Raw genomic sequence first — 22,830 nt, forward strand, 5'->3', positions numbered from 1 at the left:
TGGAATTTGCTTACCTGCAGGTGATACCAATCCTTATACATTGAAATGAATCTTGTACATAAAGATTCACTGTTTATCTTTTATCTGTCATATGAATCACATCAGAGGTTCATCACTCTTTAATCTCTCTCAGCCTGCGTTACTGAAAATGGTAGAGTTTCCTAACCCAACTTCTGTATGTTCTGTAGAACATGTGGAGATAACACTATGTCCCAAACAGCAAAGTCCATCAACAGCTCTGCCTGCATTTTGCCCTGGGGAAAATAGGTTCCTGACCAATAAAAACCATATGCTCAACTGGGAAAAGAGCTTGATGTCATGATGTTGATATTCCCCTACCTCTTTTCTCAGGTGTGTTCGATGTATGAGAATGCCAGCCTCCCCCCCAAAAAAGTAGATTTTTGTCACTTGGGTCCACTGAGACCAATGTAAATCTATACAAAGAACAATAAATCAATGAAAAAATTGGGGGAAGGGGGAAACACTAACACAGAAGCTGTTATTAAGCTGAAATGTTCTAAAGACTAGGAAGTTATTCTTTGTTACAGTTATGCTCTTATACATATAAGATGCTTACAGATACACACAGGAAGTTCAGTTCAGTTTGAATTTGCACCTACAGGAGATGATGTTGCCATATCTATTCTTATTGCGGTTTTCATCTTCTTTGGCGGTGTCCCAAGATGCTGTCTGCCCTTCAGGTAGAGCCTGCAAATTAAAGAATGGAATATTTATAAAATAGGGAAGACCTTCAGGTTGTTATTTTTTAACTTAATGAAGTAGAGGGCAGGAGAGAGGCAGCATATAATTTAGCACACTGCCAAGACAACTGATTTCTGAGGAAAACAACAATGAACAATAATGAAGAGTCCATTAGTGTCTTAGGGCTTATGTAATTTATAAATGGCTATATTAATGTAATTGGAACAAAAAACAATTAAGGATTTTGCTTATTTTTGCATATTTTTGATTAAAAATAATATATATTATTTTTACTGATAAAAGGGAGTCAGGGCAAGTATTGTTATCGTTGTCATTATGATGCCATCTCTAACACAGAGATGGGGATTATCTCTCTCATGTCCATATGAAATATCAGGATACATATATGGCATTTAATCTGAGGCCAAAAGCTGTGCTATAAATAAACAAATAAAAGCACTTGGTAGCATAGGAGTTTCCATATAATTCTCCCATTATAAACATACAGACAGATACATATGGAGTGCATACAAACATACACACATCAAGTATATGTGTGGATAAATTTAAATCTCTTTTGCAAGCTTTCATGTAGTAGTCTATTCCATCAGGTTTGGGGTATTCATAAAGCAACCTGGGATAATTCACATGCATTGACAGGCTCAGAAAACTTACAACAAGAGTTGATGTTGGGAATGGCAACAGTATGAATGGAGAAGAGGCTGTAACAAACTCTTGTTGGAATACCTTGATACCCCAAGTTCTGTCTTTTTTCAGTGATAAAATCCCCCAAAAATCATATATTCAGCATAGTCTGGAACATTAAATATGTAATGGATTTACAGTTGGCATTAGCTTAACATTCCCAGACAAGAAATGTATCCTATAATCATGAATGGTACCAAAAAAATGTTATGTGAAACCCATAATTACAAAATTCATCATTTACTATTGTTAACTAATATCGTATACAGTCCATAGAAACCCAGAGCTGACAACATAGCTTCTTTGGTTGTGATATTGTGGGTTATTTTAATATACTAGATATTACAGTGATGGTGTGACATTATAATTGTTTTATTTAAAAAGACAAAGCTTGCCAGACTGTAGTTTATAAAAGTTCCGTGAAGCAGTAATTCCAGGATGTACTATGGATGATTTTCTTGGTTAAAATGGGTAATAAATGAGAGGTAGCTCAATCTCTATGTTTATGAAATAATGTTGCAGCAAATGGAAAGATCTTTGATCACACCTCATTTGTTGTACAAAGAAAGTGCTACCTAATAGCATCTGATGTTCTGAGTGGGGAAGAATATAGGAAAAAAGTAATTGAAATAAGGCATTTTTCTTCATCAAAGACAAGATATACATTTGTATCTTGTTTCAATAAATTGTTCAGAAAAACTCATAATAATTTAGTTGCTGCAACAAACAAACAAAAAACAAAATAAAAACCCCAATTTTCCATTTTATTCATGTACACAGGATGGTAAATTTGAAATCTCCAAAATAATATCATAGGACATTCACAGCTTTGAATAAATGCATTTTTATTCTAAAAGAAGTGAATTTAATCCGTACATAGGACATACTGGAAAAAGCTGATAACTCTGATTTTATAACCAAATTTATAATTTTGATACATGAAATCGCTTGCCACTATTTTTTAGAAGCTAATGCACTAAGTTTATCACATTTTTCATTAGGTATTCTTTTTAGTACATTGTGGGAATTTTGTAGACATAGTATATAGTAATTTGCTAATGAGACATTCTCATTAGCAAGTTAATTGTGACTTAAATGAGATGACAATTATGTAGATATGTAAATAGCTTGAAAAATGGTGTTAGTGTTTCCTCATCAAACAGTGAGTCATCGTTGTGAGATGGATAACCATATAAATAATTTAAGTAAAAAATAATAAATAAATTGAATGCAGGCATGAAGAAAAATGTCAGAAGACTTAGTCTTAGTTTCTGATTCTTCAATATTAAATTACTGTATCTGTACTGTAGGCGATAATATAAAAAACAGACTTCATAGGTTAAGGAAATGGTCCAAGAATAAGAAATTGATATTGGTATTTAAAAGATACAAATGCAGAGCCAAAGATGAAAATCCACAACTGTAAGACTGCTTTTTAATAGGTTCAAAAAAAAAAAAGAGAGAGAGAGAGAGAGAGAGAGAGAGAGAGAGAGAGAGAGAGAGAGAGAGAGAGATAAGAGGGGGGGATCAGTGAACCAGAAGCCTAAAAACAGCTGGAAAATGCAATCAGAGGAAAAAGAAAAGGCAAACTATAACTATTCAAACATTTTTTTGTTTTAGTCTTCTCCAAATCACCTCCAGAAAAGTGCCACTTAGAAATTTTTAGCATTCTACGCAGTAGACAGTCACACATAGCTGTTTAAAATTGTAGAACTGATTTATGTGCTTGACTACATTCTCTTTCCCCCTAAGTGTACAAGTGTTCAAGGAATCACAGACTTGGAAGGTGTCAAAAGCTTTGAAAGTTCATCTCTACAATAAAACACCCTTTTATATAAGTAGAATATTAGCAGACTCAGTATTCTTTCAACAGATAGCTTTTTACAGGAGTACTTTTTTGAAAGTATCATCTTATTTGAAGTGTTGCTGAATTACCGAGTCTACCACCTCTTGACTTGATCATTTCATTCTGTTGCCTTCAAGGATATTTTCAACCTAAACCTCACTAATCACACTGGAAGTGTATTGAGGATTACAGCTATAGAGGTGATGTAATTTAATGGATCAGATAGGTGAAAGAAGAAAATTGTGTTTTGCAACTGTTCACTCAAGGAAGAGGAAGGAATTCAAGAAAAGTGAACCCAGAGCCTGTTCTATCTGGATTATGTTCCCCTTTAAACAGCCCTTAAATGGTCTTAGACCAGGAGTCCCTTAAAATTTCTTTTGCAGTCATTGTGCCACCTCTGATCATTGCCAGAAAACAAATGGCAGCTTTTTTTCCTGTTTTGTCATTTAGCGTTGGAAAATAAATCAGTAGATATATTTTATATGTTTATTATTATTTTATTATTTTTTATATATTAAAAAAGACCCACAAATTTCCAAAGTATAACACAATATACAGGTAGTCCTTGACTTACGACCACAATTGAGCCCAAAATTTCTGTTGCTAAGCAAAACAAGTATTGAGTTTTGTCCCATTTTATGACCTTTCTTGCCACAGTTGGTAAATGAATCACTGCAATTGTTAACTTAGTAATATAGTTGTTAGGTGAATCTGGCTTCCCTATTTACAGAAGGGACAACCTTATCAGGAGGTTGCAAAAATATGACCACAGGACACTGCAACTGTCATAACTATGAGTCAGTTGCCAAGTGGCTGAATTTTGATCATGGGGTTGTCAGAGAAAAAAATGACCCTTTACATCACTTTTTTTCAGTGCCATTGTAACTTCAAATAGTTACTAAACAAACTATTGTAAATTGAGGACTATCTGTATACGTTTGTATACCAAACAAATTTTCCCCTTCCACTCTTCACTCAAAGCAAAAAGTCAGAAAATCTTAATTTTATTTTTGCCATCCACAAAAACATGAAGAACAGTTGCAAGACAGAAAAGACTACCAACCTTGTGAGAAAGAGCTTTTAAAATTTTGCTTAGTGTAATTTTACTAATGATCCTGTTGTTGCTTGTCTTTCAAAGATTATTATCCTGAAAGGAGGAATATAATTAAATGTAATCCGTATAGGGTATAATAAAATAGCCATCATAAATTTCCTAGCTTTCAAAAGGAAAAGGAAAAAGGGATATTGAAATGTCCTTGGTGGCAAATTTATTAACATGGCAAAGAAACTGAATATGGAGTAATGTTTTCATTGATATTTGTTTAGGTTTGCAGCCTTTAAAATAACATGAAACAAAATATGACCTTGCGTGTAAAAGCATCAAAGTGCTAAGATTAGTGGAGATATAATTTTAAATGCTGTACAGCTGCCAGAAACTGAAAATTAAACCTGACTCTTACTTACATTAAGCATTTCAGCAACTTTATCTTGAAGTTATCAGAGTAAGAGTAATTCAGTTCTTCACAGCCCATTAACACTCCATAAGGCATCTTATCTATACTTTACAAAGCTGTTTAGCACATGTCATAAAGGGCCATAATGTCTTGAGGAGGCCGTATTTATTAACTACAAAGGCTAAGCTCTTTTTTATATATACCATAAATACTTATGAATTTTAGATGCCAAAATGGGAATGGGTTCTCTCAGTTTTTTAAAAGTAACTATATATCCTATATAATATATAGTATATATACTCATGGATAAGCCCATCTGCCAATAAAAGGACTCTTGAATTTTTAACTGGGACACCCTGAAAAATGCAGGTTGTTTTATCCATTTTTCATGCTATTTGGGTTAAAATTTGAATCCTGAATTTTATCCATGGATGTCATAATTGTTATATTCCCAGTATCAATGATAAGTGAATAATTACTTACCCTATACTGCTGAATTGCTCTAATAGCACTTTGAAAGTGCTACCTAACCTCCCAGTCTCCTCATACCTTAGGGTCATCAGGATGAAATCTCATCCACTGAGAATTAGGAAAAGAATGTAACAAGTAGCCAAGGTCAGTTTCAAGTTCAGCAAAGTGATGTATGATATATGAATTTCTACTGAAGTGGGTCCTATTGGTAGTAACAATAATGAGTAAACAGTGGCCTTTCTCATAGTATGATAATATCTACAGAGGTATTTGACTGAAGGCTTTGTGAAAAATTAAAATGTCTATCACTGCTAATTAAATTATGTGGCCAGGAATGTACAACAACTTGATCCCACTTGGGTGCTCAAGTGGAGCAGATGCCCAACAATAGTGCCTGATTTAAACAGAAGATCATCAGTACAGGTAATTGCTTCTTAATTAAACTACCACAAATTTCACTTTAACTACTGGATTGAGCTAGGAAAGATGAAAATAATCTTTAGAAGAGAATGCCACTCTTTTAACTTCATAATTAAAAAATCTCTGGCATACCAGGTCTCTTTGATAAGCTGCTTGGTTTGACACTCAAATCTAGAAGTGTTATTCCACTTTCCCGCGTTACAATCCATTGCAGTTTGAAATACATTTTTAAATGAACAAAATTATTCCAATAGTTTAAGGTTCTTTCACAAAAGAGCCTCATGCCAAAATAATAGAAGAGTGTCAGGCTTGAGTCTTCATAGGTGACACCTAGCAGTCAGAAGAGCTATTAGCTGTTACAGACACTCAGAAGGTGGTCCCCCCTTTATTTAATGAGTCTGATCTTTAAACTAGCTCTTAAAGTATTGCAATAATTTTATATGTTTTATATCACAATTTAAGGGGGAAATTCAGTGCATTTTGCTGTATGTAAGAATTTTCGGCAAACACTTGTTTAAATACTTTAGTTCCTAAAAATAATAATTAATGATAATAATACAGTCTCTGGTTAGTTTATGTTAGTAAAACAAATAAGCATATTATTTTGCAAGGTATAATTAAACCATTAAAAATATAAATATAAGGTGAGCCAGGAGTGATGACGACCAACATACAGTGGTCTAAATTTGTCAGGGCTAGTCCTGATACATTGCAGAGGGGAGGTTATTCCAATCAATAGAATAAGTGCCACTGCAAAGAATTCTTATTAGATGACATTTCCACAAGCCATACATGAATAACAGCAAAACTAAAATAGTGGAGACTAGTGTCTCAAAGGTGCCTTTTCAAAAGGAAAGTAGACTTTGCTTTTCCTTGAAGACATTTCTTCAAAGAAAGTACAACACATCCCTTTTAGCAGTTCCAAGAAGGCTCCATCTCTATTTGTACTACTCAGGTGACCCTGATGGCACAGATAAACCTCCAAGTGGCCTCAGTGACTCTCAGAAAGAGTGGTAATGACCAGATGACTGCAAGGAATATAAATCCTTCCATTCTCTACCATTCAACCAGAATTGAAGAAATTCCTTGGATGAGAAGCGAAATGTCTTCAAGGCAAAACAAAGAAAGTCCAGTTGCCTTTTGAAAAAGCACCTTTGGGATGACCTGGATGACTGAGAATCTCCATAGACTGGAGACTAATATAACAGGGAACATTCTTTAAATTAACTCAGTCCTGAGCTGTTGAAGGCTTTGCATACTACCATTAACAGGTGGCCCAGCAGCAGACAGGCAGATTTTCCAGCACAAATATAATAGCTGTACCATCAAGCCGATAGCTGTCACATATGAACTAGTTATACTCTTTGAAACAGACCCAATGTCAGTTTCTCATAAACTCCATTTTTTTAAAAAAAAATTGCCAATGTACGAATGTATAAATGACAGGAGCTCTGCAACAGAAAAAGGACTGCAACAAAGACTCAGGAAGAAAGAGAGGGAAAACCATGATCAGTAACACATAAAAATAAGTCTCGTAACTATTGAGATACTTCTTCAATCAGGACTTACTCTGATTATTTTCCAGTAGCTTTAATCTCAATCTTTTTCTATTATTTAAGTGAGTGAATATTCATCTCACCTCATACTCCTCTTTAAATCCATAGCCCTGTCCCCGTTTCATTTGAGTGATGTGCTGCAACAAGTCGGCCACTCGGATTGCTGGCTGGAACTGTCCCCTGGGATAGGACATTTCCACTGGGTCACAGCTTCGATAGGGATGGGTCTGGATTGTCAGGGTCGGTTGAGTCATCTCCCCATGGCTATTGTCTGTTTTAAAGATAGGGAGGCAAAACAAACTTTCACCTAGCTGTTATTTGCGCATTTGTTTTCTTTCCCACAGGAATTAATTTCTCCCCATAGGTGAAATAAAGGAATAGAGACATCATCTATGTCACCAGGTAATGCTGAAGGAAAAAAAAAAAACCCACACACACATACAGAGAAACAACAAAGTCATGAAATGGTTCTGTCAACAGCAGGAAGAGTATCACTTTTTTGATGCACTTTGATGCACTCAGAAGTGGGTTGTTTTTTTTCATGCGATCTAGTCACATTAAACAGTCACCCACCCTGTTCTGTTCTACCTGCTGCTTTCTGAGCTGAAGGGGAGGAATATAACATAGAGAAATGATATCGACTTTCCCCAGTTATTTTTTCCATCTTTATTTATTTTATTTTTTTGCCAGCAGAAACAATTAGGGTGCCAGTGCTATATTATAGCCTGTAGGAGAACTGGATGTATGACTAAAGACCTTTGATAAATTGCCAGTTTATGCTTTGTCTAACTGAAGATACACCTCAGCAAAAGAGACACAGATTTACATACATTTTTCCAAATATTATGATGATGAAAATATTAAGGCAATATATCCCATAAGAGTGGGGACTTTGTGATTTGCTGCTTATTCAATTTGCTAGTACTAACTCTTGATATCATCTTCTGGGACCCTGCTCTCCTTCTGTTAGTTCTTAATTCTGGAAGTACTTTAAGGATCTTTTCCAACTTGGAGGCTTAGAGCATGGCCTGGCAATATTTATTTTTCTACTTTGCTCCTTCTTCAAGGGCATTCTCAAGTCAAGTAAATCTGTTTGGTTCATTTGCTCATTATCATAGAAGGAAATCACGTGAATAGCAGTGAATGGCAATTCTGGCAATCAATACAGAATAAGGCTTGGCAATAGGAACAGTAAATTTCATACCAGAATATTTTTGTCCTGAGTCAAGGGTGATGTGAACAGCACTTGGGGAAAGAGAGGGACTGCTATGTACAATGTGACTATTTTAAGAATCAGTATTAAGGCAGGGTTAATTATTAAGTATTTCAATAAGATAAATAATATATGCAAAATCTTTTCTATTTTCTCAGATCAACTAACTAAATGGAGATGCTAGGGAATCCAACATTAACTGTTTCTTTAATGTGCATATGGATTGAAATCTCATCTTTTCTTCTTAAATTGAATCAGTTTAGGTGAGGTCTCACTGGTTATTTACACCTTATAAAAAGTAAAGTAACAGTTGTGTCTTTTTATGTTTTAGAGCAGTAAAAGAAGATGAAACTGTTTTTAGGGAGAGGAGCAATAGTGTAATTCTTCATTGCAAATCTCTAGGCAATCTTATGACTGATATATATTTATGTATACATGCATATGTATATATTATGGGTATGGGTATGGGTATGGGTATGTATATGTATATGTATATGTATATGTATATGTATATGTATATGTATATGTATATGTATATGTGTTATTCTTAAAGCTATACAATACAATTTTAATCTTCATTTCTAACATTTCTAGTCACAATTTTATATGTCCTGAATTAGTAAAGGATGATAGGACAGAAAGAATAAAAAGAAAGAAAAGAAAAGACAGTAAGACCTGAGAGTTAAACTATATGTATTATGGAATAAACAGATAGAACAATGTTGATGTTTCCTCTCTTTCTCTTTTATTGTTCTATAGCTGTCATGGAAGGGAAAGATAGGTCAATTGCCACTTATGCTCCTAAATATATTTTTCTCAGCCATTATTGTCTAAAATTAAGATGGATAATTAAAGGACAGAAAACATCCTCTGAAAAGAAAGTTATGGCCCCAAATATAAAAGGTGTGTCACTGCAGTTTTCAGAATTTAATCAGCAATGCAAATATATATTAATATATATATATCAAATATTTCTTCACTTGTGTACATCCATTGTATAGACCTAACATAGGAGTAGGAAACTAAGCACTTATTTATTCAATTAACAAGTCTAACGTCAGTGCTAATGATAATGACTCTGAACAGGGGGGATTTTCAAGGCTTATTAGTTTTCCAGGCTGGATTTACTTTCTCAATTCATCTTTCTTTATCCTATTTCCCATTAACTCCCTTTAATAGAGAAAGAGATAACTTTATAAGTATACCATGCCCTGGACTGACTATCCTTAATTTTCCACCATTGTGTTGAATTCCAGCTGTTTCACAACTGGCTTCTCCATAGTCTGTATATTTTTATGAATTTCGTTTAAAAACATTGCAAGTTACCATTACAAGATGGAACTACCCTGTTTCCTGCCAAATAAGACATCCCCTGATAATAAGCGAGACCCGGCCATGAATTGGAGTGCATGCATTTTAACGTTTTTAAAGTTTTTAATGTTTTAATGTTTTTCTTTTTAACATTTTTATGGGATTGTTCACATTGTTTTATTCTTTGTTGTAAGCCGCCCAGAGTCCCTTGGGTGTTGGGCGGCATAGAAATGCGACAAAATAAATAAATAAATAAATAAATAAATAAATAAATAAATAAATAAATAAATAAATAAATAAACTAGCTACTCCTGCAGCAGTATTTTAAGCAACAATCTAAAGAAAGAAAAAAGAAATATCTGATGACAATCTGAATTAGCTGTTAAAAATCTATTATAATATCTATAAGAATATAAATATACGTTCAATATAAATGGCAGTATACTGGCATATGGATCTTACAGTGCATTACTGTTTCTGCTTAAACTGTATTGACAAATATTAAAAAATCATTTCCCAAATTTTTGCTGTTTTAACTTGTGCTACTAAAAGTGATGATGGAATGTTCTTAAGTACTATTTCCAAATAACACGAAAACCTTTGTTCAAGTTACAGTCAAACATTTAAAAATAAAGTAATAAAGATTCTAAATTCTTTCCCAATGAATAGAGGAGAATATGTCTGGATCCTTTGCAGACAAAATCTGAACATGGATCTTTCAGTCTCAGTCAATTTTTTCACACTGGCTCTATATGATCCCTTTCTAGCAAAAGCTGATTTTCTGTTTTGTAAAGTAAACAGCAACAAAACATAGTAAATCATATGCTTTTTGCTCACTGATAATCTCTGAATTCAAACAAGACAATACTCAAATTTTCTGTAAGTAACATTAGAGATGTGTCTACTATTTCTAAGATGTCTAAGTTCATGAGATATTCTGAAAATCGTTTTTGCCACCTCTTGGGATATATTGTTTGCAAACCCAGGACAAATTAACAATAATAAATTATTGTTTCTAATCAATTAGAAGAATTTTCTGAAAATGAGTTTAAATTTCTATTTTCTCTGCCATTTACTATATAAACAGAGGAAAATATATATTAAAATTGTTTACAGTCACTTTTATTTGCTATATACTGTATAATTTAAAAAAAATGACAAGTTAAGATTTTCATGTTTACCAGTCACTGGATTTATTCTCTGCAAACTGCCTTTCTATTTCATACTGAATGTTGTTGCTAAAACATATAATTATATATAACATGTATGTATGTTGGTGAATATTATAGCAATAGCACTTCTTTACAGCTCTACAATCCTCTCTAAGCGTTTTAAAGAATCAGCATATTTCCCCCAACAATTGGGATCCTAATTTTACCTACCTTGGAAGGCTGGAAGGCTGAGTCAACCTTGAGCCTGGTGAGATTTGAACTGCCAAATTGCAGGCAGCCAGCAGTCAGCAGAGGTAGCCAGCAGTACTGTATTCTAACTACTGCACCACCATGGCTCTTTATATTATAGGTAAAACACTCATGCCTTTCTATTTACAATTGCTGTTGAAGATTTAGATGATTTTTTTTTTAATGGTATGCCACACAGTCAACCAGATGTTGACTGGATTTGGCTTTTCATTCATTTATAAGCTCTTTCCAAGAACCTGGGACACACAGATGTTATTATTTGATGATGTCAAAGAAATTGTCACAGGATGTAAGTTGTTCCAAGTAAAGCTGCCTTTTGCAATTGATTGATGGTGACTTTGTCAATGCCGATGGTGTTTAAGTGGTACACCATTTGTTTTGGTATTGCACCTAAGGCACCTATTACTATTGGTATGATCTTTGCTTTCTTTTGCCACAGGTCTTTCTGTTTTGTAATTTCCTCTAGTTCTTTTTCTTCTATTTTACTATGTCTAATTATTATTATTAATAATAATTGTATTATTATTATTATTATTATTATTATTATTATTTTTAATTAATTAAGCAGATAGTCACTCAATTTATACACTGTGACTCTGGGCAGTATACTGTATGAGCATAACAAGCATTGCCATAACAGTCTATTATCTGATCTTATGTAAATCACAGACTCCAATCAGTTTTACAGTTTTTAAAAAAGAACCCAAATTCTTAACTTTTCACAAGTTAATATAAATCTGGTGAGATTAGAAGGGTGTGTAGAATGCAGAAGCATGACAACAATAAGATTAAGATCTGTTCAGACAATTCAAGTTCCACCATAAAAAGTATGTGCTGAATATAAAAAGCAAGTTATATTTTGGAACTCTCCATTAATTATTACAGCTCATTCTGATTGTAATATGATAAGCCTATCATATCCATTTATATTTTTATTCTGTTAGTCTTGGCAAGTGTATAACTTCAGAAGACATCCTTTCCACAAAATAAATTATTTTTGAAGTGATGTTTACAATGGATTTAATTATACACCCATCCAAACTCACTCTTCTGAAATAAAAGGTTGTAATTTTTTGACATTTCCTAAGCAAAGTATCTCATATTACTTTTTCTGTTAACCTAGTGGTAAAGAAAATGCTTTTAAAATTGGCTTCCCAATTACCTTTCTTTTCATTTAGCTATTATATGACAAATTGTTTACTTCATGGTAAATAATTTGTCGTAATTCCTCATCATGGTAATATGCTGATATAAAATAATTTGTCCATTGCAAAGGGGACAGGGAAGATCAGCTATCATACTACTGATTTAATATAATGCAGGGTTTTATTTGTTTCTTTTACCAAAAATATTGATAGCTAATTAATTAATTAAGAGCTCAAACTAGTGGGAACTTGCTTTCTGAGGCTGTTGATGAATAAAGGGGACAATCTAATATTAAAGAAGCATATAAAAGAAACAAAGCAGAATTTCATTTTTTGCTCAACCCATATGAACAATTTGTTTCTGACAAAACACCATCCTTCTGTTTATATTTCCTGGCTTCCAATCTACTACAGGCTATTTGCTCACATTTAGACTGAAAGTGTAATATAGTTTATTTGTCACCTCTTTTTTTATGCCTTTGGCATCTGGACCTGAACACAATTGTCAAAATCAATGAGAAAGTAACATGATTCTATGAGATTTTATGTTTCGAAAATCTGAATTTTGTAACATCCTTCACAAAATCATTTCATTCTGCATTTGGCTTCCTGCTATATCTTTATTTTCTGGTTTTAGATTTAGTTTGTCAGTTTCTGAGCTGTGTTTGTGCATTATGGTATTTCCCAAGTAGAATGTTATTTTTATTTAAAATAGGCAATTTATTTTATTATCCTTAATGACTTTCCTTCTAGACATTATGTGAAATGGACTACGGATTAGTTAATATCCTATCCCATCCCATCCCACCCCACCCCATCTCATTGCTTTGTGTTTGCGTTTTTTTTTTAAAAAAATTTGATTTGATTTATATGCCGCCCTTCTCCGGAGACTCAGGGCGGCTTACAATGCGTTAAGCAATAGCCTTCATTCTTTTGTATATTTTTATACAAAGTCAACTTATTGCCCCCACAAACTGGGTCCTCATTTCACCTACCTTAGAAAGGATGGAAGGCTGAGTCAACCTTGAGCCTTGGAGAGATTCGAACCAGCAGAAATTGCAGGCAGCTGTGTTAATAACAGGGTGCACTAAACCACTGTACTATCAAGGCTGTTATATGCATTATCAGCTAAAGTGGAGTTTAAATCACAGAAAGAACAGAAAGGCTAAGGAAGGATGATGGATAGAGAGCACAGAGTGGCAGAAGCAGAATTTCTTACTTTGAATATAAATCTTTCTTAATATGTATGTAGTATATTTTATCAAATTCAGAATTAAACCTTGAATCATTCTGAATTGAATCCTGTAATTGAATCTGTTCCTCATGTATTCATTATTAAGTATACTTGTGTGGTGCCTGAGAAGGGATAAAATGTGTTTGTCTTTATGGTGTTTCCCAAGCCAGCTTAGGTCCACTTTTCAAGTCCCACTTCAAGATTCAAATCCACATAAATCAGAAATATTATAGCAAAGAGCATAGAATTACTCAATTATCCTGAGGCTGTGGAATAGTCTTCCTTTTGAAATCTATAATAAATTAGAAGAGCTACAAAATATGATTTGTTCACTAGAATTGGCCCTCTTTCAGATTTTCTGATTTATTTATTTATTTGTTTTTTGCATATCTTTGCCACTGAGTGTAATCAAAGCTATATGTGAGTCCTGTGAATTTATAGATTATGCAGAAAGTATAATAATGAAACTCTGGTAATATTTAGCAGGGAAGGTATTCAAAATAATTTCCTTCTCCCACAAAAAAGAAATGTGCTAATTAACATATACTGTAAATATTGTTTTAATACATGTATTGTTGGAAACAAGTCCCCCCTGACAAATCAATAATGAAAATTGAATTTTAGAAAATCTTCTGACTACCTATGGCTTGGAGGCCTTCTTCTACACCTAGCAATGTGGAAAACCACTGTCCAACAGCAGCATTTTATGCACTGATCTCTCATGATAGATCATTTTTGCCCTGGTGCCAGAAAACAGTGCTAAATTTATAATGCTTCCTGAGAGCATAGCTTTCAATGTTCAATGTTCAATCAAAAATCCACGTCCTTCCATCTTAACATAATGTCTTTCCATGGATTAAAATAGATTGTTTCAGAAGCCTTTTTGTGCCCTTTCCTTTCAAAGCAAAACAGTCTTCTTCCCAACTGGATATATCTTAACAAGCAACCTGAGGTTCCTGAGGAACTTTCATAGCTTAACTTGATATTCTAACATTCTGACAATCGTCTTTTTCTTTTACTATTCTCTCAGCTGTGAATATGGTATATCCATAATGTCCTATGGCTTAGTTCTGTCACACTTTCTTTAGTCCTGCATGACAGCTCATCAGTAGGGTGTCAGCAGAGAAATGCCTACATGCTGAATATGTTATTAGTGCATCATTGCTCATAGGATGCCAGTCGATGTGCACCTGTTCTGTAAGAACCCTGCAGAATATCTTCTGAATTAGACACAGTAGAAATTTAAGGATTTCTCTCTCTCTACAGTTCTGTTTATGGATCTAATACTAATATCCATTTGTCCTATAAGGCACCTGATAAATAACAGTCCCTTCATAGAATACTATGTAACAAACTTAAATTCAACACATTTCAGATACTTATATGATTTTTCTTGCCATAAATGTATAACTGCCTAAAGGTATGTTAGCTATACTTGTAGATAAAATAGCTGTAGAAACATTTGTAACTTCCTCTCTTATTTCTCAGTAGTTCTGCTTTGCTTTTAACCTGATGATTCCTTATCTAGATGTACAATGATTTTTAAAAAAAAACAAAAACATCAGAATGGATGAAAATGTTGCTTTGAAAATACTGAGTTCTATGAATTGGAATTTAAACCTTGAATTTCTCGTCATTGTCATCGAGGAAAATGAAATGGTCTAAGCCTGTTTTTTCTCAGTACAACAATAACAGAAAAAATTGGGAAGATTATATCTGTCTATGAAAAGCTATTTCCCACTGATGTTCTGTTTTAATATATTTTTTATTAAAAATTTAATTATAATAGTAAAAACTAATGCAAACTAAACAGAATGGGAAGAGAATGGAAAGAATCAAAACCGCAGAAAAAAGAAAAAGAAAAGAAAAAGAAAAGAAATATGTAAAGAAGTGATTTCCTACCTTCATCACAACAAACATACACAAATTTTATAACTCTTCATAGTATAAGATTAAACAGGTATCTTTCATCTTATGCCCCATTCCTTATTTATGAACAAATCCATAAAACATCCACAAAACTGTTCAATTCTGGTGTCACAAAAAGTTCCTAAAGGGTTGCCAGAATATTTTTTTACAAAAAATCTTTTTGTAACCTCAGTCAATTAAACAAAGTTATATTCCTTCCTTTTATTTCTAACATACTCACTTTTGAATTCAATAAAATATTGATGTATGTTTTTCTTTCATTATAAACTTTTAGACATAATCTATCCATAGAAGCAGACATAACAGTGATAGTATTGATATTGTAGTTACTAACTTCTGGTTCCATTCTTCAAAGCCCTCCTTTAATATTTCCAGTGTTATGTTTTGTAACACTCTGTAAGTCCCAGTATTAACTGAAACAATGCCTGCATTCTTTCCTTCTGCTTTAAAACTTTACTCCCCTCTAGAGCCCAATTTTTAAAATCATCACGTATCTTTTGTTTTGATTTGCAGTTCCCAAGATAGCCAGAATCAATCTGATTCCCAGGAGAAGCTGTTTATTTTTATAGTTAATTCTAATTTATAGTAAGTCAATATTCCAAATTTATCTGAACTCTTAAATCCATGTATAACTGTCTTAGATCTAAATCATATTGTCCCTGGTAGCTTGCTCCTACACAGTTTCACCAGAATTAGCTTTGTTTGCTTGTTTGTTTTCTAGCTTTCATAAGTTTGAAAAGAGAAAAAAGAGAAATAAAGTTTCTAAAGTGTCATTAGCAAAACCTGTTCCTTCAAGTTAGCAAGCCAGTTAGTTATATAATTCATTATTGTATTTTCTCTGGGAGAGGAATTTATCACAGAAGCAAGAGTGAGACCTCCCTTTTAAAGCGTGGTGGTATTCATTTGTTTAGAATGTTTTTGATCATCACTAGATCATCACTAGAAGATGATAAAGAAGAGGAGGAAAAAGCATCCTTACATCTCGTTAGTAGTTATGACTCTCAATGCACAAAAGCTACCTAACACTGTTCATTATTTTTCACATCCGAATCAAGGATCAACTCAACAGAAAGCAGGATTATGTGAAAGTGTGTGTGATTTAGGGGGGATTTTACACTAACTCCTGGTTCCATAGTTTTGCATGTTACAGTGCATATCTCTGTTCAACTGCTCAACATGGTTTGAAAGAGTATTGATTAACTGAATCATGTGTTAACACCCAAAGAATGAGATTTCAGAAACTAACACTGAGTAACGGAGGCAGCATAGACAATTAAAAGGTTCTGTTTTCTGTGCTTTTCATTAGCTGTCCATCTCTGTCAATAATAGTGTTTTCCACACAGAAAAAAATGTATCTGTGGGTGGACTCCTCAGCTCTTCAATTCAATAATGTTGTTTTCTTCCCAGTTTTGATATAAGAAGCAGCAGCTTATTTGGCAATGTTGGCTTTTTCCATAGAGCACCTGGTGTGAAACTGCTGTTACTCTTTTCACTATATGCACAACTATTCATGGTTGTTGAAGGAGTCATAGGATCAATACACTTTCAGGATGGAGACTATAGACCATATTTACAAAGTGGATCCAGTTCAGAATTCTCAATCTAAACTTAAACAAATTTCACACGTTTCTTATATGGTGATAGAGAAGGCTTTGTGATAGACAGTATGATCAATCAGAATAGAGCTGGAAGGGACTTTGGAGGTCTTCTAGTTTAATCCTTTGCTCAAGCAGGAGACCCTATATCATTTCAGACAGTTTTTTTCTATGCAAAATATAATAATGCAGAATATTTTTTAGGTTGCTCTTGAATCAGGGCTATACTTTTGTTTTTTCCTTCTATTATTAAATATGTAAATGCATAATTAGGACACATAGGCTTGTTTGTGTTTCTAGTTTCCAAAATGTAGAAATGCACTGCATTGGCTTTTGACAAAAAGTCAAAAAAGAAAGTTCGGGGGGAACTTTAAAAAGATTTGGGGATTTCAGGTATTTTTATTTATTTATATTCCACAATTATTATTCCTATAAATAAGTCAAGGAGTGAACATACCTAATACTCCTCCCTCTTCCTATTTTCCCTGCAACAATGCTGTGAAGCAGGTTGGATTGAGGGACAAAATAATTAGCCCAAAGTCATCCAGCCAGTTTTCATGTCTAAGGTGGGACTAAAACTCTCAGCTTGGTACCTCAACCACCAGACTAAACTGGATGACATTGAAGGTTGTCTGTATCTGCTTTGAACTGGGATTACAAAAGTCAGAAAGGCCTCTTCCTGATTCCAAGAGTTAGAACAGAAGGACAGAAATAATATTAAGGGTTTTTTTCCCTTAATCCTTAACTTCATACCTTTAACTTTTTGCTTATTTGCTTCAGTGGCATGCAAGTCAATTAGTTACCAAAATCTTCCTGAGCATGAGCATACCATCATGAAAATGTGAAACTTACTAAATCCATTAACATCTTGGCAGCCTGAAGTGAAAGTTTCTTCATTATGAGCAGCACTTTTTGTAGCAGTCTTGTCTGAAGCAGCAACAGGCCCCATTTCTCGTTGACTGCTGCTTTGGGTCTCTTTTTGTTTCTTGGCTAGTTTCCTTCAAAGTGTTTTGAAGAGGGAAGAAATCAGAATTAGTTTCCTTCATAAATTAAAAGAAATTGAAATAAAACCAAGTCAACTAAAGTTTATATATATATAATCTGAACTTGACACAACATGCAGGGTTGTCCCAAAAGAGCTTTTTTTAGAGGCGACTGGACTTTCTGATTTTTATTTGAAGATGTTTTGCTTCTCATCCAGAAAGTCCAGTTGCCTTTTGAAAAACCATCTTTGGGACAACCATGACCTGGATGAACTGAGAATCTCCATAGACAACATGCAGGGTTGTTGCAAATATGAGGATGCATTTTGATACATCTCCATTTGCAAGAGTTAACGATGGAGAGTGGATATGAAAGTAGCAATGGAGTATCATGGAAATTAACCGCAATCAAAATTTGGGTCAAGAAAAAAAAGAGCACAACCAAATGGGACAGGAATGGGATCATATCAAGCAATTATATAAACCTAATCATGAAAGGTCCTTTGATAATTTTGTCTCTGGTCAAGTATACCCCCCCCCCCCCTTAGAAATGCCATCAACCTCTATTCCAACTGGAAAAACAATCTGTCTGCTGAGTAAAATATATTTGTGTGAGACCTTGATCCTCTAATATTTTGTCAGCCTCCAAGAAAAAAATTGTAATAATGAAGCATTGGTATGAGACAAACAGCTGTATTTTTATTTTCCATAGATGAATGGCGAAGTTTACCCTGACTAATTTTTGAATTTAAGTATATTTAAATTTATGTTAAACATTGTATACAATTTAAAAAATCTAAAGCCCCACCCTTGGTCTATCGATCTAGGTCTCTTATAGTTCAATGCCACCTATAAAATGCCAATTATCGAGTTATGTTTTTCTTACATGTGTCCAATTTCTAACTACTTAGAAGCCTGTTTCCACAACTGTTTCTGATATACTGGAATTAAGTCTCTCCTTAATTTAACACAAAAATCAGTTTTGTAGTAAGTTTCTACAACAATATGCCAATAAAATTTGTACTAACATCTTGCTGTTGGCTCAAAAAGAATCAAGCCTTCCAAGTGAACAATAAAAAAAAAACTGCTGTGACTCTGAAACACAAACACTTGCAAAATGTTGCTCTTAAAGCATCTCATATGTTGTAAGGATCTAGAAACTAACTTTGAAGCAGAACTAGGAAAATTAACACCGTAGTGAACTCTCATCTTCTAATGCTACTATCTCCTTTTCTATCCTAAAGAATGTTTTTTGAACTGGATTCCCTGCATTCGACTTGTTTGATGGGTTCAGGAAACTGTAGAACATTACTTTCTCAAACTTTCTAATATCATGAAAAAATACAGAAATCCAACAGCAGAAAGCAATATATGTTGAAGATTTCAAGGAATTTTGCTAGATTGGAACATAACTCTGAGCCTCCAGGTTGCCAGAGTGAGGAGTGAAGAAGCAACCCTTGGGTGTAGCTTTCAGAGCCTTTCCAAAAATTGCCAGCAAATTGTAAATTTTAATGAGACAGAAGGGGGAATATATTAAGTATATGGGTTATAAAGAGTAGTGTTGCATTTAATTAATGATATGTTAATTAATATATCCAGATATATTTCATCTCCAGATCACCATGACCAGTGTTGATGATTTAAAGGACAAGTACAGGGCTAATCCACAAAATGTGGGATACCTGACTGAAAGGAAAAGAGATCTCTGGGAATTGAGAGCTGAATAGGGTCATAGAGTTACCATCTCCTTTCCCTTGATTATTATCTGAGCCCTTTTTATGCAAGTCTGAGGAGAGAGGAAAATTGCTCATTTCTCATAACTGTTAAGTATGAACTGTTTGCTTGTACAAGTTCACTCCAAAGATCAGATGATCAGAGAAGGATCACCTTATGATTGCTTTCTTTCAATAATATTACACCTTGAGAAAGAGAAGTTATGCCAACATATTCTTACTTGCATAGAGCTTTCTTCAGATGAAGAGAAGAAATTTTGGTGATGGTAACACTTGCTACACAATTAAGTAACTGAACAGGCATATCTACTTATGATAATTTTTTTCTCTATAACCATAAATAATATTTAATATATATAAATTCTATGCTTTCTATCATGCTTGGGATATTCACATGAATGCACAAGTACATTTAATACTAGTTTCTGAAGCTGGAAACAAATGGCTTTTAAAATATTTTTTACCCTACTTGGGGGCCAAGAAACTCAGTGGATAATTTTTCTAGAACGAGATGGTCTTCTACAATTTTTCAAGGTTACAATTCTCTCTAATGACAATAAAACAGCTAGTGGAAAAACTTCATGGGATATTTTCTTCCTTAAAAATTTCAGTTGGAATTTCATTATGGAAAGCCGGGAATGTTTCAAAGCATTGTAAACAGGATGTTACAGAATCATAGTCAAACATCCCTTTGTTTTGTTATGACTAAATAAGTTAAAGAGGACCATACTCTTCTTCTGAGAATGTCTCTGAAATTCATTGTTGGAATAATCTCAGAAGTAAATTTTATGTCATCAAGCTGAATGAGAATGAGTAGGAAAAAATCCAGAATTTCTTTCTACCCCAATTTTTCACCTCCCATGTTTCCTTACACAGATAGCAGTAATAAAATGCTGTCCCTATAATGAGGCCATACTTTATTTATACACCCATCAGAAGTTCATCTGTTTTGGGCATGGGTTAACCACAAATGGTAGCAAAACAAAAACTGTTGTTGTTGTTTTCATTTCCACCAGTGAAAGATCTCCAATTTGGGAAAATGAGGAAGGGGAACAACATTTAAAAGTGGATGGATATAGAATATCACAACATCACATGAACTTTGTTGATAAGAAAGTGAAAGAGAGTGTAACCATATATTAAATACCTGGATCCTTAGCAGATTGACTGAGGCGAGCTTAATGTTCAACTCAACGTTTATTCAGAACACAATACACGAACGAACATTCCCGCGTTTGACAGCTCCTTATATACCGGCTGTCAAAACCCTGGTAACCAATCAGAACAGTTTCAACTTTCCTGCTTGTCGCTAGGGGGAGCCGGCTAGCGACTATGCTCAGTATGTAACACCCCTTCCCACCAAGCTTGCGCATGCGTAATCATTTAAATACGCAGGCCGACGCCTAATCCGCCCCGATCGTCGGGGTACCGATGACAGCGCTATGTCCCCTAAGGGGAGAGAACATGCCTCATCTTCCCTAGCTGTGGGTGACTCTGGGCCATTTCCATCTGTCAATACACCGGCCTCCCTGGTGTCCGGTAAGTGTGGGGCGTTGTGTTCGTCAGGAGTGGGAACGGGATGTGGCTGGGTGGGCTCTTCGGCGGGCTGCTCTATTTGCACTTCGGGTGGTTGGTCTGGATTTGGGACTCTTGTTCGCAGTTGGTCCCTATGGCGCCGCCAGGTCCTACCCTGACCCATATCAACACGGTACGAGCAAGGGCCAGCAATGGCCCCGATCTTCCCTGGGAGCCACAATGGTTGTCCAGCGTAATTCCGGGCATATACTGGATCACCTATTTGGAAGGCCTTATGCCAACTTCTGAACTCAATGGGCTTGGTTGGGTAATGTTGGGGGTGTATACGGTCTAGCGCTGTGCGCAATCTCCGTCCCATGAGTAGCTCCGCCGGGGTCTTATTAGTGGTTTGGCATGGCGTGGTGTGTTGAGCGAACAGGTAGTTGTCCACTCGCTCCTGCCACCCCCCAGGACCCAACCGCAGTAACGCTTCTTTGGCTGATCTTACAGCCCTCTCAGCACATCCGTTACTAGACGGATGGAACGGAGCTATCAAGCAGTGCCGGATACCATGCGCTGCTAGGAATGTTTCGAAAGGAGCGGCCGTAAATTGGGGCCCGTTGTCCGACACCATTAAGTCGGGCAACCCGTGCGTAGCGAACAGCCGTCGGAGGGCCTTAATTACAGCTTCGGCTGTGATGGAATGCATCAAGACCACTTCGACCCATTTAGAAAATGCATCCACCAAAATTAGGAATGACTGGCCGTGGAGTGGGCCTGCAATATCAATGTGCAAACGAGACCAGGGGGCCCTCGGCTCATCCCACTCCCTTGGAGGCTCTCTAGGTGGCATTGGGCGACTATCCTGGCACTGAGGACACTTGGCAACCCACGCTGAAATATCCTTATCTAGATGTGGCCACCACATGTAACATCGACCCAGCGCTTTCATACGGACAATGCCCGGGTGACCCTGATGGAGTTGCGATAACATTGAGCGCCGTAAAGGGGTTGGTACCACCACCCGATGCCCCCACAATAAACAGCCATTCTGGGTCGACAATTCGAGTTGCCTGTCCGCAAACGGTTTCAGTTCCTCGGAGTAAGGACCCGGCGGCCAACCCCTCGCCATCCAGTCGAGGACACGAGAAAGCACAGCGTCTTTGGCAGATAAACGGGCGATGTCCAATGCAGTGACAGGCAAAGGCGCGTTGTCGATCAAACAGACAGATGAGGCAGGAACAGGATCAGCCAGTAAAACAGGTAGGGGGCAGCGGCTTAAAGCGTCCGCATGCGCGAGAGCCTTACCCGGACGATGGACCAAGGTATAAGAGTAAGCAGACAGGAAAGTGGAATAACGGGTCATCCGGGGCGGTAAAATTAACGGCGCTTGACGGTCACCGGCAAGTATCCCGAGCAGTGGTTTGTGATCGGTGACTAATAGGAATGATCGGCCGTAGAGATAGTGGTGGAAACGCCGAACTCCTGCGACAATAGCTAACGCTTCCCGGTCAAGTTGCGAGTAGTTGCGTTCGGCAGGGCCGAGAGTACGGGAGAAATAAGCAATGGGAACCTCTCGGCCGCTTGGTAATTGGTG

The 22,830-nt window shown here is 35.5% G+C and overlaps 1 protein-coding gene across 1 annotated transcript in view; it reads right to left on the reverse strand.

Moving 5' to 3' along the window:
* The window catches only part of PTPRT (protein tyrosine phosphatase receptor type T), a 680,289-nt gene that overhangs the window by 45,278 nt on the left and 612,181 nt on the right, over window positions 1-22,830 (reverse strand). The window contains exons 18-20 of the mRNA XM_070939969.1: window positions 17,855-18,000; window positions 7,238-7,425; window positions 621-708 (exon numbers count right to left, since the gene is read on the reverse strand). Coding sequence (XP_070796070.1) covers window positions 621-708; window positions 7,238-7,425; window positions 17,855-18,000 — 422 coding nt within the window. The remainder of the gene's footprint in view (window positions 1-620; window positions 709-7,237; window positions 7,426-17,854; window positions 18,001-22,830) is intronic.

Source organism: Pituophis catenifer, unplaced genomic scaffold (assembly GCF_029215685.1).
Source record: "Pituophis catenifer annectens isolate HBS135680 unplaced genomic scaffold, rPitCat1.0.hap2 SCAF_3, whole genome shotgun sequence".
In the NCBI taxonomy this organism is placed as follows: domain Eukaryota; kingdom Metazoa; phylum Chordata; class Lepidosauria; order Squamata; family Colubridae; genus Pituophis; species Pituophis catenifer.